The sequence below is a fragment of the Natator depressus genome, chromosome 8 (genome assembly GCF_965152275.1).
Source record: "Natator depressus isolate rNatDep1 chromosome 8, rNatDep2.hap1, whole genome shotgun sequence".
Classification (NCBI taxonomy): Eukaryota; Metazoa; Chordata; order Testudines; family Cheloniidae; genus Natator; species Natator depressus.
Window position 1 is genome coordinate 7725164 of NC_134241.1, and position 16147 is coordinate 7741310.

Genomic DNA, 16147 nt, shown 5'->3' on the forward strand with positions numbered 1-16147 from the left:
TGCACTGTAATAAAGTTTAATTAAATTTAAAATCCTTGCCCTTGTCTTCACTCAAGGTTTTAACTTTCTAGCAAGAGGCTCTTCATATTTAACTTGAAGATTGTAAAGTTGCTTTCCCTTCCCATGGCTCGGCAGTGTCACTCTGGATTATAACTAGGGTTATAAATCAGCCGAGGCAGTGCTGCTTGTGGCACCGGTGCCAGTTCCAGGTGCCCTGCGTCTACAGGCAGGGTGCTATAGTCGCATAACTGAACAGCCGGTACTCCAGCTCTGCATAAACGAGGAAAAGGAACCATTGCTAAACTCTCACTCGTAATATATTACATCTACAATGTGCTTTTTATCCCCCCTTACTAGTCTACTACTGAGAAGGGCCACATGATGCTGAAAACATTCTCAGTGGCTCTGAATCCAAGTAGAGGGACTTAATTCCTCCCTCCCTCATTCCTTTATTAAAACCAATGCAAGTTTCTGTTGGGTTAGGAGAGAGCCTTTCTTTGAATGGCTTTTGCTTTTAAAGTGTGGTTATAAAACAATACTTTAGCAATTTTCTTCTGTGTTCCTCCCCTTCAAACCAGTATATCTAAAGCTGTAAGTCTGGGAAAGTATTTCTTCACCTTTTCTGGCTCTTTTCTGTCTCCACTCACCAACTCTGTATGCAGTGCACTGCTGGACTGTCCTATGACATTAGATGCATTGACTCTTATAGCAGAAAACCTGTGTATGTTTCCCATTGCTCAGGTAAGTGCAGCAGCAAGTAACTAGAACAGAGTAAAAATGTCAAATTTTCAAGGCAACTTGTAGTTCAGCAAAGGTAAGCAACATCAGACTGTGACAGCTCTTGGTTTGGCCATGGAAATTAAAGCTCATCTTTTTCAGTTATTGTCATGCTTTTGAGTGCCCAATTTGATAGCTAGGAGCACCCAGAACTTTAGCAAAGCAGATCCTAGCAATCTCATCTTGGGTGCCCAGTGCCATAAGCCATTAGAAAACATGGGCCTAAAAGCATTTAAGCATTATATGAACAAATGTCCTAGAAATAGGTGGTCTAGACCTTGCCTCCCACTATCTGTATACTAACGCTCTATTTGAAGTACTGCTGCATAGACAAAACAGCTGAGAATTACAACAGCCTCTTTTTATTAGCTTAAGCAACATCCTACCGAAGCTGAGTCTGGTGGCAAAATCCTTAGTTTCAGCTGGGTGCATGGGATGGGAAGGAAGAACAGCATGTGCTGCTAATCACGTCTCTCTAGCAAGCCTGTGCTTTTCTACATGCATATGCACAATGTTTAGTGGGGGAAGAGAAGGGGTTTTAAAAGCCAGCTGAGGCAAATGACTGTAGCATTGCTCTAGTCTCCACTTGTGATTAAAACGGTTTCCTAGTAAGTGGAACTTGCTGTGGATAACTTGGGGTGGCGGGAGGGAGAGAACCACTTTCTCCCTCTTCCCCCAGCGTTGGAGGAGATGCTGAGTTGAGGGTTTAGGTCAGCAGTCACAGGCCCTGTTTACCACCGGAAGAGCAGTTGCAGTTTGCTTGGAATTTCCATTCTCCACACAAAAGAACTGAGCGACAGGAAGTGAACCAAAAGCCCAGCCATGGACAAACCAATCAAAATCCACAGAACTTTGGCACTGAAGTACATAGGCCCCAATCTGTGTGAGGAGAAAACATTCATTAAAAGAGAACAATGACCTCCTCTGCCAGCAAGGATATATTTTTTTTTAATATAAAACAAGCAGGGTCTGTAACAGGCGTTGAAAACAGCCACCTTCTGCCCTCAAAAATCAAGGGGTTTTTAAAGCTATTTATTTAAAGTTCCGTGCAGCCTAGCAAAGTGTCTTTGCCACTGACAAACAGTAAGACCACCACATTTGCATATGTGGTTGTGACACTGAAGCTGCTGCACACTAGAATAGCCAGCTTCACAAGTGCTTGTGGGTGACAAGGTGGGACGCACAAACTCAGTGAGCCACTGAGCGGCTGGGCCAGGCAATTATTTAACAGGAAACTTTTGTGTTGTCTTTAGCATGCTTAAGAACCCTTCAGCTAGTACAGAATCAATTTACTTTGTTATAACCTTGCTTCTCAAACTAGTAACCTTCAGCAGCAGCATGTTTAAAGTTTTAAATGCAGCTGGCTACAGTTATTGTTAAGCACCCTGGAGTCAGCCTCGAGTGCAGGTTGAGTTTTATGGACTGTGAGCATTCCAGAGGAAAGATGTATGCTTCATTTAGAGGAACTGCCCTGCCCATTGTTACACTCCAGGATAGACCCACTTGATGAATTGGTAACACATTCATGGTGCTCTTGCTATGGGGGGCAGGGAGGAAATTAATAGCAGCAGTGGGTTTCTAACAGCAAAGTGGGAAAGGATACAGGCCCAGATCCTCTTCATAGGTATTTCGGCACCTAACTCCCACTGATTTTAATGTGTATAAGGCAGGCTCATTGTTGGGCACTTTCACCCACATGATTTCATGCCTGGCTACATACTCACCTTCCATGAGCAGAGAGCGTATATCCCTGGAAGTACTGGTACCGAGCATACAAGTAGAGTAGCCCACAGACTGCAGCCACACCTAGATGTGAAGCCAAGAACCAAAATCATTACCATGGGGCAGTGCGCCAAATGCTTCACTGCCAGAGTCTGAAGGCTACAAAGTCTGACAAGTAATTGGAAGAGAACAATTCAGCAAAATCAGAATTACAAATAGACCGTGAGACATCTGACCAGTGCACCCAGTGCTGACTGGGAGGCAGAGGCCTACCGCCCTCCCACTATTTACTGGCCATAAGGATGAGCGAGAGGGGGCAGGGGCTGGGGGAAGAGGTGGTGTGGGAGGGGGGCCTCAAGGGAAGCGGGGAGCGCAGGGCCTGGGGGGGAAGGAAGCTTCTGCCACCTCTGCTGGGAGGGGTAGTCATGGCTTTTTCCCCAGGCTAAAAGCCATATTTCCACACCCCTCCCTCTTTAGGAGAAATAAATGAATAGCAGTATATTGCCTGAGACCTTTAGGAACTCCTGCACGTCAGGGCCATATAGGAGCAAAGTTTAGCAGCTTGAGGAGTAGGAGAAAGACAGGACTAGTTCATCTCTAAAGCCTAGAAGCACTAACCAGCCACAGGACAATGCAATCATGTAAATGTCTCCCTTGGGAATGGCACAGATACCTCCATATCTTATGACGAGGTTGGCATGTCAGATTTTCAGTATTAAAATATAGCTGCCCAAACCAACTGAGTTTCATTTAAGTAAGTCTGGCCTGTTTCTCCCCTATCCCCTCCCACTTCCCCATGCCAAAACAGCTCATCCTTGAGCTGCAGGAGGCAGCTTGTTTCCAGCAATTAGCTAGCAATGGTTTGCTGTAAGTGCACCAATGGTATAAACCCAGAACAGTGTCTGGATTTTCGTGAGATTTTTTAATTAGTTTACCTTGTTGGAAGAAGATTCCAGCCACCCATAGGACAGACACAAAGATTGGAAAGTATTCGGAGCAGTTCGCCCTGAGGAGAACCAGAGAAGAGAAAGTTAAAACTGAAAGCGAAAGCCCATATAAACCCCCTCTAAGGGCAGTGCATTTAGCAATTCATTTTCAAAAATATATTCGTGCGTGGGCAGGATCAGTTTGTGGTATTATGGCCAATGGGCCCCCTTTCTACATTGTAGGGCAAATATGCAACACGGGCTAAGGAAAAGCACCAGTAAACCAATATTTGCAGTGCTGTCAATCTTCTAAACACGTGGCCAAAATTAGCATCTCCCTCCAATCCTGAGCAGCAGTGGCATAATCTCCTCTTCAGAGATTTACAGACTAAGGCAGAGGTCATATAGTTTGCCCCAGCCGGCAGGCTTTCTGCATCAGATCTGGAATTAAACATGTGTAAGGTATTTCCCCCCTTTAGGTTATTAATAGGAAATTACACAATCAACTAAAGCGTAAAGTTGTAGGTGTTTAAGAATTGCTCTGCACCACACTACTGTGCTGAGTCAAACTTTTGCTCAACTTTAAAAGTCCCCAAAGGAGCATTCTGGCACCCTCCAGCTCCTTTTTCTTAAATGGCAAAAGGCACTAACTCGTCTGCAAGCAAGTACATGGCGACGCGTCCAAATGTGAAAAGTTTTACAATTCCATGGACAACTCATCTAAAATTTGGCCAAAATCTTCTCCTCTGGCCCTAGGGGATATGCCATGTTTGAGTCAGAAACAGGAGTGCTGCAAATTTTATAAAGCAAATGCATTTAAAACCTTAGCTAGAGAGAGAGAGGCTGCCGGTTTTCCACTATGAAGTAATAAATCTGTGTTTTTAAAAACATATCAAAGCAGCTCATCTCTCAGAATCAATTGCCACAGAAATAACCTTCCCCAGGTAACAATGATCACATCACTTCCCCTACAAAAGATGCAACAGAGATTCTCAGCCTCACATCTTCTGCCATGCACAGAATTAGACAAAGTTTTGTGGGCTGGAACTGGCCGTGGCGTTTCACGCTTGGTGGCATTTCCGGGTGTCTTAAATGAACTCATGTGAGCATTTCTGCCAGTCCACACATTGACTGTTTGCTGAGTGAGAAACTACAGACTATTATCTGTTCAAAATTTACTGCTAGATTGAAACGAGCCGTCCAGTCGTCATCACAAATCGCAGCCCATGCCTTTTGGCTCCTTGTGGAAATAAGAGGCAGAACGTGGTTAAAACGAGCACACGCTTCCTCTCCCCTTTTGAATGGAGAAACAACTGAGTCCCACGTTCGTTAGCAGTGTGGCGGACCTGAGCAAGAACCTGTTTCCAAGGCCTTGTGTCTTGCCCCAGGAATAGCGCTGAGTCAGACCCTCCTTAAAGTGCAGAGATTAAAGAAAGACGAGGCCTTAGGGTTCTTGCGGCTACGGCAGTCTCACTATGCACCCCTTCACTCAACAGCGTGAACGGGAACACAGCCTGGGCAGAATTTACTTCCTGAGCTGGCATGTTACACCTCAAAGGAACCCTGCATGACCCCTTCAAAAGAAGAGCCTGGGAGCTTAAATTCATAACGCTGCTAAACATCAGACAGGATCTGTGGCTGGAACCAGAAGTAAGCCTGAGTGGTGAAGATCTGATCTGGATCAGTCTTTCAAGGGAGACTGGATGTAGCATCTGGCTCTAGCCTCAATTTAGGTGTAAACACAGCGAGTAAAGGAAAACTCTCTTACTGAGCTCTGAAGACTCTCTCAAATTCTGGTGGGCCTGCTGTATCCGGGGGGGAGACTTTGTACTTCCGTCTGGCATAGATCACCTGCAGCGCAAAATAGGCTGGAAGAAGAGAACAAAGCTGTACATTGTATGTTACACTCATTACACTAGCCCATGCATTATCTGGGTTGGAACTAAGGGAGTTCTAAAAATAGCCACCATGCTTATAGATTTTAATTACAGTCTATGAAAATCAGACACTATTAATGGGTAGACTAAATAAATACCCCATTTCGTTCATGTATGTGCATTGTATTGAACAGACTGTATGGCACAGACAATTTAGACTTTTACTTGTGCTTTGCATAGCAATCTCACACACAGCTAGCAGCCGCAGTAACAGACACCCCAGTGTATTCTGTTTCATAACCAGCTAAAGTTAGACACAGCTCCAGAACAATGCAGGACTGCCCACCCCCCGAGTTCAAAAATCATGATTCAGAAACCCCCAAATCATGACATTAAAAGAGATCTCATTATTTTTAGGCCAAAATATTAATCATAGTTTTGGACAGTCTTCTGGTTAATGCCCCTGACAATGCTCAGCATGTGTGGGGTGATTATAGGCTGAAAATTCAACCTTAAATGCATACAAATGATCATAATAATTAATGTCCTAGCTCTTATCCTAGCACTTTTAATCAGCAGCTCTCAAGTGAAGTATTGTCGTATCCCCATTTTACAGCTGGGGAAACTGAGGCAGAGCCAGAGTCACTTGCCCAAGGTCACAGGCAATCCAGTGACAGAGCCGAGAGCATAACTCAGGTCTATTGAGTTCCAGGCCAGTGCTCTTCCACTGGCCCACATGTCCTCTGGCCCCAGGTCCTCTGTGCTTAGGGTGACCAGACAGCAAGCATGAACAATCGGGACGGGGTGGGGCGGGGGATAATAGGAGCCTATATAAGACAAAGCCCCAAATATCGGGACTGTCCCCATAAAATAGGCACATCGGGTCACCCTATCGATGCTCCTGCTTCTCACAACTCGCTTCCCTGAAAGCTGGCCCATCTCCAAGGGACAGGGCTGCCCTGAGAACCTACCTCCATTAAAACTGCCTGACTGGTGAGGCTGCAGTGCAACAGCTGAGCTTTGGGAAAGTGGGGGGGGGGCAGGAACACGCCCACACAGCCCTGCTCCAGCCCTGACCCACTCCAGTTGTAAAGCGGGGCCTGGCTGCGGAAGGAGGAACCGCAGGCAGCGCTCGCCAAATTCCTGAGCACAACCACAGAGCGCCACCCCCGTGATAACACTGCGAGAGCTGGTGACACTGGCAAGAGCTCCCTTCCCCTCAAGCCCTAAGAAAAGGGAGATGTTCAGGGTGAAAGCAAAGAACAGGGCTCAAAGGGACCTGTTCAAAACCCACTTCCTCCTTCTGTTACACACAATCAGTGAGGAAGTAGCTGGAGCCTGTGGGATGGACAGCTGACACATCAGAATGGATCTGGACGTGTCAGGATCCAGGCCCAAGGACTAAGAACACTGATGCTGCCAGAGCTAGAGCCAAACACTATCAGCTGGCATTGGTGTAAAGACCGACACCCCGCCCTAGAAGGATGATTTTTGCAGCTTTTGCAATAAGGCGCAGCAGCTTGTGTCTTTTTAAACTGAACTTTGCCAAATTCAACTCTGTGTCTTCTGAGAATGGGTGCTGGCTGCTCCTTTGAAGCCTGTACCCGGTTGCTACACTCAGCAGCACTTTGCATGCAGCTGGGCCACGTTCACCAGGGTCAGATTCAGCTGTTATCCAGAAACTCAATGCCTAAGGAGGCACAGTCGGGTGCAAAGCACGCAGCAGATGAAAAAAAAAAAAGTCGGTTTGGAAAAGCACAACCTTGTGGGCTTTCAAGTCACTAAATGCAGTTGTGCACACACATGGAAATAGATTAAGAAGCCCTCCCGCCCCCCCCCCACTGTCCTTCTTGCCCCAAGCTTGTTTACACAATAGACACACTGAACCCTAATTGGGAACCTGGGTGATGTAATTCCCTGTTTTTATAGGACAATTCGAATAAGCATGGGCTCCTCTCTCTCTCTCTCCAGTGTCATATTCTGATGGGATCAATGTGTCAATAACAATATCTATTATCTCAGAGGCAAAACATTCATTCTCCTGTAGCCATGCTGGGTTTTTAGCACCTGTAGTCTGCAGCCACTAGAGGAAGACATTTACTATTCAGCATTTATATGGCTTTGGAAAGCTAAAACGCACTTCACAGTACATACAAAGATACAGCCGCGATCCAGAGCCGTTACAATCTAACACAGACAAGTGATGACCAGGACAATGGTTCAGATAAAGGAAAATACTGAGAGATCAATATAGATGGGCTTAAGAAACAGAAATCAGTTTTAAGGAGGAGAAAGACATTACAGTTGAGCAGCGCTCATGTCCTGTATAGTAGAGGAGGCTGGTATAGACACACTTGGAGGAAAGAAGACTTATATTAGAGATTTACATAATCTGATGTTGTAATGCAACTTCAATAAATATTACTTAATCATAGAATAGAATATCAGAGTTGGAAGGGACCTCAGAAGGTCATCTAGTCCAACCCCCCGCTCAAAGCAGGGCCAATCCCCAATTTTTGCCCCAGATCCCTAAATGGCTCCCTCAAGGATTGAGCTCACAACCCTGGGTTTAGCAGGCCAATGCTCAAACTGCTGAGCTATCCTTCCCCCCTACTTAATCACTATTTTAAAAACACACATGTCCTTATCCAATTGTTGATCTGTTCAGCACATTTCTTCCTATTAATCAGAATTCAGATGTAAATATAATATTGGGGAGGAAACTTATAAAAGAGCTAGAACCCAGTGAATAAGAGCTACATCATCACTGATTGTGATATGACAAATGCCACTGATGTACCATTCAGCTACAGAGTTCAGTAAAACCCCAAGAAAACAGCCAGAGAGCAGATACGGCTGATATCATGCCTGGCTACGTACACAGTTCAGTGCTATCTACAGGATATGTGGGGAGAGCTTCAGAAGCAAGATCTAATCAAATATTAATTCCTGTCAACTCCTCTGCACGTCAGTAAAACACAGCCCCCTAAATAAAGGCTGCTTTTTTTCCCTCTCTCTCTCATTTTGTTGTCCCCAAGGCACCTCTCAAAAACGTGCAGGCTGATTTAAAGACACTGCATAGACTAGTGCTCACAGTGCTGGATTTTGGCATAACCCTGAGAACATCAGGTGTCACCACATATTCTCAGTTCAGTCCCCTATAAACAGTCAATAACGCATGGGATTAGTTTCATTGCACAACCCTGTTACTGCACTTTTTTTTATGCTTAGTCAATAAACGAAGTTTAAACCTGTTACAAGTTTACTTGCACCTGGGAACAATTGAACAGCACGTTCCCATAGGAAACCCCAGGCGCGCAACAAGAATTTGTATAATTAACCATCCCCATCAGAGAGCAGTGAGGGCCGCTTGAGAACCCTAGCCCTGCTGTAGGGATCTGAAATATATGCACAGTGTAAGAACGAAGGATTACACACTACAGGTGGCTCTTAGAATGATACATTACAAAACCCACCCCAAGCTTTGCAATAACCCACGTTCAAGCTTCTTCCTCAGAGGCAACTCCCAGAGGGAAGCCAGTTGAATCTGTTCAGACTTTACGTTTTTGTCAATAGAGCCTTTTATGCATCTCTGGACAAACACAATATTACACTGACGCAAGGGGGCAAAAGGGGAAAGCTTTGCCCAAAAGAAAAAGAAAACAGAAGCCCACTGTGCTTTCAACACTTCGGTATCAGACATTTGTGTACATTTACTGAACACTAAGCTTCCACCTTTGTTAAACTGTGATTAAGTGTATTAATAACTTACTATCAGCCAAACAACCTTAATTCAGCCTCATCTCATCATCCTCAGAAATGCTGGGAGAAATCTATCTGTTCATCACTGCTTCTCCTCCTTAAGTGTAAGTGTAGACGAACCCAACAGAAAAACTTCCTAGGCATAAAATGATGCTACTTTGCATGACCAAGGCTGTGACCCAGTCCAACATTTGTTAGCAAAGACCTGTAGGTATAAAACTAGTGCTCTGTGACTCACTTTCTATATGCCATCTGCAAAGTGCAAGATGCCTACAGTTAAATACTTCTAAAACCCCCTGGAAAAATTCCTTGATCCAATAATATATGTGTCTCCAATAATATATTTGTCTTGAGACAAAGTTGTCAAAGTGGAAGCTAGGATGTAGGGGCATTCTAGGGGCAGTTGCTCTAAACATACCTAAAAAGCCTAAATAATAAGCGATTTACTACATCCAAATAGTACAAAAAATTTATAAGCATGTAATCAAATACTTACAAACAGGCTAAACCCTGGGGTACTTAGACCCATTTTGGTTGGCTCCAGAATGATCAGGCGGGTATTCGCAATGAACCCTTTAAGCATTTACTTTTTAATACCTTTAAACAAGCGATGTCACTGCCAATTACAGACTTCAGCACACACACCCCAGAAAAAGTTAAGACAGTTCACCCTTATTTCCAGTCTTAATCCAGGTAATCTTTACAACCTTCTTTTTTCCCAAGGCCTTTCCTCCCCTCTTTCTTGTTGTTCAACAGCTTTTCCATTACACCTGGGTTCACACAGGATTTAACACTGCTGTGTGGGTTGGGAAAGGGCCATGTTGGCTCATTTTAAAACAGATTATCTTTGTTTGATTTAAAACTATCTGCAGTCACTCCTTCTTTTTATAAACTTCTTTTTAGAAACTTCCCCTTATCTCGTTAGTTATTCTTTAAACGAGACATTCTCCCTATTTCATTCCTTTTGGTTTTATCTCATTATTTTCAAGGCCTTCCTTCTACTTGGTAGTCGGGGCCTTTCTTTATAACACAGATTTATTTCCTTAACCAAACTTAAGATAACTTTAATTTTTTTCATATTAGACTTATCCTACATTTTCAATCCCCCTCTGTTTCAGGGACTCTCTGAAACATCTGATGGTCCTATTTCAAACATGAAACTTTCACATTTCCTGGGACCAACACGGCTACAACTGCACTGCATTCTACATTTGCTACAAGGCACTAGAGGTCACCAAAAATCCAACAAAAACATCCCCAGTTTGCAGTTTCTCAGGCTCACCGTTGTAGACACAGGACATAAAACAAGTGTCACAAGTTTTCCAGTCAGGGAAAAAACAATGTTTTATGTATTTATTTTTATATTACAGGCACACTTCCAACATCAGCCCATTCTCCCCAAATTTAGCAACATCTGATTCTTCTCCCAAAAGGACATTCTTCCTACAATTTTAGAACAGCAGCAAATTGCTCTTTGTACTGAAACTGCTTTCAAGACCTTAACTACAGAGAAATGACCAACATCTTTAGAATGACATAGATCAGGGGAGAGACTGCAAAACCTGAGTCCTCAATTGCAAATTCAGGTGAGGTGAATGTTTTGAGGGAGGCAGAATTCCTCTACTCAACTGCAGAGTATAGTCAGAGTAATAGAGCAATTAGACCTGAAAAGGCTAGCTCATCTCGGCCAGTGGAGGATTACCTTGTTACACTACACTTTCAAATTCCTTGTTCAGTCTGGTTTTAAGTGTCCCAGAGCAATGGTGCTTCCACCATCTAATAATTCTTATGGTCAGGAAACATTTATTTAATCCCAGACCAAGTCTACGTTAAAATGGAATTAAAGATGAATTCTGGGTAAAATACAGTACAGGGATATTTCAGTTATTCCCCAATCAAGCCTTAAATACCCAAGAAATTTGGAGTTAAGCTTAAACTGAAAAGAAATTCAGACATGCTCAAGTATGGAAACAAACAAGCACCCAAAATGACCTTCACTCTCTCTCCTATAGTCACAAAATGGCTAAAATCATGACAGTGTTTGGGGCCCAGATTAGATTTAAATGATTTCTGAGGACACGTTACTTTAGGCAAGCCATTCATCTGGTTTTAAACTGAACGGTCCTGTTTTCTAAGGTTTGCAACCCACCCAGCACTAGGGTGACCAAATAGCAAGTTTGAAAAATCGGGACGAACGTGAGGGGTAATAGGCGCCTATACAAGAAAAAGCCCCAAATACCGGGACTGTCCCTATAAAATCTGGACATCTGGTCACCCTACCGAGCACTGGGGCAAAACCAGTCATGGTTTTGTCTGGCAGTTGACAGCGGACACCATGTTGAAGAGTGCACTACCCTGCCTCTCTGACTGCGCACATGAGGTCACCTGGGCAGGGCACGGTGCGCTTCAAAATGGCTTGCCAGGTAACCTTGCATGCACACATGGCAGCATGGGCAGGATCACGCAGGCCCATGTCATTCCCAGAAGTACCAGATTGCCTGGTGTTGTGCGGATCTGTGAGTGGCCAATCTACATTAATTCCACCTCCCCATGGGAAATTAGGATTTGTCATAATTTTTCATAACAAATTTGTTATAACAGAAGCTGATGCATAAAATCTCTTTCAGAGGAACTCATGAACAAGGGTCCTCTTTCAAAACAGCCACCATTTGCCATTGTTTTCAATGGGATTGAGACGACACAATGCCCCTCTGGGAAGATGGTGTCCATCCCTTTTTTCAAAATGGCTAATTGAGGGCACCCTATGGCCTCACTCCCAGTGGGAACAAGATAAATATGGAAGCCATTTTGAAAGAGAGCAGTTCTTTGTGCAAGTCTCTGTATAGAACATTCTTCAGCCGTTACTTGAAGAAACTTTCACTTAATGAATATGCAAAATGACCATTAATTCCAAAAAGTGTAGCCTATGGCCATGAGTTCAGTTAGCTTTAACTGTACGAAAAGTTTGAAGAGTCTGTATCATTCCATTATTAGGATTGTTAGGGACAAAAAATGATCTGACAAGGTGCCAGATTCCCTAAAGGGCACATTTTAAAATGAATTATAACTCCTAAACTAATTAACAGATTTACTTGTCAATTCTCAGAAAATTAATTCTAAACTCTAAGATGAGAACTGTGATTGTAGGGAGATTGCTATGTATGAAAAATACAGTGTAAAGAGATTGAATCCCTGCTTCAAGTAAAAAAACCAACCTCCCTCCACCCCCAAAACCCATTCAACTCAACCTTCTCTATACAGCTGCAACAGTCTCCTCCATGATGTTCAATCTGAGGATCTCTTCTCTTAACTCTAATTCCAGTACTCCTTGGACTGGACTAAATAAATTTTCTACCTCTGGTATATACTGTTCAAACACTAGCTGTATGTAGTGTTGTAGTAACCGTGTTGGTCCCAAAATATTAGCGAGAGAAGGTGGGTGAGGTAATATCTGTTATTGGACCAACTTCTCTGGGTGAGAGAGACAAGCTTTCGAGCCACATGGAGCTCTTTTTCAGGTCTGGGAAAGATACTTCCAATGTCACAGCTAAATGCAAGGTGGAACAGATTGTTTAGCATATTCTACTCTGTTCCACCATGTATTAAACTGTGACACTGAGAGTACCATTCTCAGAGCTGAAGAGCTCTGTGTAGCTCAGAAGCTTGTCTCCCTCACCAACAGAAGTTGGTCCAGTAAAAGATATTACTTCACACACCTTGTCTCTTAAATATGGGTTGACAGTTATAGTCTGTCATACCTCTCCTCCCTCCTCTGTAGTCATTACTGCTTAATCAAGCGGTACTTCTTAAAAAGCTCTTACCTCAAAAATTCACTCTCTCCACCCCTTGATCAGTTTTGTTGCTTTTTTCTGAATTCTTCCAGTTTATCAATACCTAAAATTTAATGCAGGGATCTAGGCACGGGCTCAGAGTCCTAGAGCAGTGGTTCTCAACTAGGGTATGTGTACCCTGGGGGCTATGCAGAGGTCTTCCTGTGGGTACCTCAACTCATCTAGATATTTGTCTAGTTTTACAAGCTACATAACAAGCACTAGCGAAGTCAGTACAACTTAAAATTTCAGACAGACAAAATGAGAAAGGAAGCAATTTTTCAGTAATAGGTTGCTGCGACACTTTTGCATTTCTACGTCTGATTTTGTAACCAAGTAGTTTTTAAGTGACGTGTAACTTGGGGGTACGCAAGACAAATTAGATGCCTGAAAGGGGTACAGTAGTCTGGAAAGGCTAAGAACCACTGTCCTAGAGAGAGAGACTAATTAATGCCTCCTGCTCTGACGCTTGTGACGATACAGCCTAGAAAGTCATATTGGCTTTTTCGTTACATTGCATTATCAGCTCTTCTTATTTATCATCCACTGTTAATACACTTAATAGATTTAAATAAGCTGTATAGAAACAGAATACCTACTACAGAGAATGTAGCATACAATATATTGACATTGCTCGTGAAGCAATAGGAATAGGTCTGTATGTTAAACTACAATGTACAGATATTTTACACCTATACGTGTGCACGCAAACCTTCAAATACCATAAAAGTTTCCTCAACGCACTGAGTAGTTATCCCACTGACTTTAGTTTGGATACTTTGCGACCATGCTTTTATTTGCAAAATTACAGCAATTTAAAAAAAAAAAAAAAACAACTGTGGAAAATAGTGAATTGATAACGCCGGTGAGTCAACTGTTAGTTTCCAGTTAACATTTCATTTTCATTTCTGTAGCACCTGATGAGGTGTGAGGGCTGCAAGTCATTTGAGCTCTTTGCATCATTTTCCATCTTCATCCCGAGCATCCCCCAAACAATTTGCATCATTTACCGCCCAGGACAAAAGCAACCTTTCATCCCGCACAGCCTGGTGACCCCCCCGCTGCAATGACACAGCGGTAGTGAATGGGGAAGGGCCGGGCACGGTACCTTGCTCCAAGACTCCCAGGACGGTCACAGCGGCTAGCAACGCGATCTGATCCAGCATCTTGAGTCTGACGGGCGTTGGGGCACAAAAACCGGTCCCAGCTCCTGCAGGGGAGTGACTGCGGAGTGCAGTCCGCTCCCCCTGCCGTGTGTACACCGCCACCGACAACTATTGCTCCGCGCTAGCACTTGCTTCCTCCTCGCAGCGCTAGTTAACCCCTTGCATGCTGCAGAGCTGTTCCTGGACAGCCGCAGCGACAGCAGGTAGGCGAGTGCCTGGCTCGGGGAAGACGTGGCCAGCCCTAGGGACCGAGGTCAGAAAAGCAAATTCTTGCTCTTGAGGGGGCGGCGGTGCCTGCGGACACAGGCTTGAGAGCGCGCACGAGCGGCCGCCCCCCGGGTCCCCTGCTGTGCCCCGCTCCCAGGCCAGCAGCTCGCGCGGGGGAATCCCGGGCTGCGCTGAGCTTCCCAGCGGGCTCTGCAATCGCGTCCCTGCAGCCGGGGGGTGGAAGGACTGAGAGAGAGACGAGCAGGGGTGGGGAAGAGGCAGGAGAAAGGGGCGGGAGCGGAGCCCGTGGGCAAGGGGGAAACTGACGCACCCCCGCCTCGAATGGTACTGGGAGGAGGGGCGTTTTTTCCTTTTCGTGCCTGGGTCAAGGAGACTCCAAACCACACCGGCCAGTGAGGGGTTTGTTTGTTTTATTTATTTAAAAGCTGCAACCTAAAAGCTGGACTCCCTCCCGCGGCCTTTTCTTTGGGGCTGTTATTCTTGGCCAGCTTGAAATACTTAAGACTGCTGGAGGAGTCCAGGTTCTAGCCTCTTCTTGGCCTAGGGATTTCAGGGAGGTGGTACAGCTGTTTTTCCCTCTCCATTACATAGTCCAGCTTTCAGAAGCTTTTTACATTCCACACAAGCCGATTTTTCCCCCTGGCCAAGTTCTCAGCCCAGGAAGGAACTGTTTGCATACCCCAGGGGTAGCTGGGGCAGCTGGAACAATATGAAATACATGGGGAAAGATTAAATATTAAACAAAAACACAGTTTATCAACATTAAAAGAGGGAAAATTCAATTCTGCTCTTATCTTACCCACACAATAACATTTTCTTGAAGTAGGCAAAAGTACAAGAACGCACTTTTGAAAATTTTACCCAGAGTGCTTACAGGGGTTCTAATTTGGAATTCCCCTGGAGTTGCTAAGGTGGAGCAACTGTTTCCTTGTTTAAGGGAACACAACTGTAAATTAAGGAGTAGATTATGGGTCAAATAAGTTTAGACTGGCATCAGAATCCTCTAAAACACAACTCTAAGATGTAAAACTTGGGTAACAGGAGTTCCATAACTCTTGAACAATGCTTCTCCCTGACTCACAAGTGCCTAATTTGTTTTAAGCAAAATGCTAACAAATTCTTGCTCCAAAACAGGGGGTGTAAATGAAGAGATTGATTTTGGCTTTTTAACTCCCCTATTTAAGAAATCAAAATATCATTCAACATCCACTGAGGATGTTTTCCTTAATTTTTGTTGGAGAGGGAAGATATTATGCTTGAAAGAGCCTCTTAAAAATTCCATAGACGATAGGAACAGTGGCTTGCCAATGGAATAAGTGCACTAGCTAGAGCAAAAGAAACAGGCTGCCATCCCGACTGAGGTAAGACTTGATGATACAAGTCAGAAGCTAGAAATTGTAGTTTAGATTATGTTTCACTCTTATCAAGTTAAAATAATTCAGTAAATTCAAGTGTCCAATACAGCTAAGCCCAAATTTTGCAATACTCATCCAACATGACTGTGTCCTTCAACCTTATAGGCTATTTTCCTCCAATTGTATTACATCTTTAGGTGTCCCAACATTTTCATAAAAGTTAGATTTTACCCATTTGAGGTCTCTATTATAAATAGTATGGGAAATGTCACTTAGGGCCTGCTCTCGCTTCCATTGACTTCAATACAGTAGAACCTCAGAGTTACAAACACCCTGGGAAGGGAGGCTGTTCATAGCTCTGAAATGTGTGTAATGCTGAACAAAATTACGGGTGTTTTTTCAAAAGCTTACAACTCAACATTGACTTAATAGAGCTTTGAACCTTTACTATGCAGGAAAAAAAATGGTGCTTTTAACCATCTTAATTTAAATGAAACAAGCACA

At 44.0% G+C, this 16147-nt stretch overlaps 1 protein-coding gene across 1 annotated transcript; it reads right to left on the reverse strand.

The window, feature by feature from the left end:
- Window positions 1-4: 4 nt before the first annotated feature.
- On the reverse strand, window positions 5-14484 carry LOC141991917 (leukotriene C4 synthase-like). Its single transcript, XM_074960354.1, has 5 exons — window positions 14003-14484; window positions 5194-5293; window positions 3435-3505; window positions 2502-2583; window positions 5-1656 (listed from the first exon to the last, which is right to left on the reverse strand). Exons 1-5 carry the CDS (start codon window positions 14058-14060, stop codon window positions 1509-1511), a joined length of 459 nt encoding a protein of 152 aa, XP_074816455.1. The 5' UTR covers window positions 14061-14484; the 3' UTR covers window positions 5-1508.
- Between the last annotated feature and the right edge of the window lie 1663 nt (window positions 14485-16147).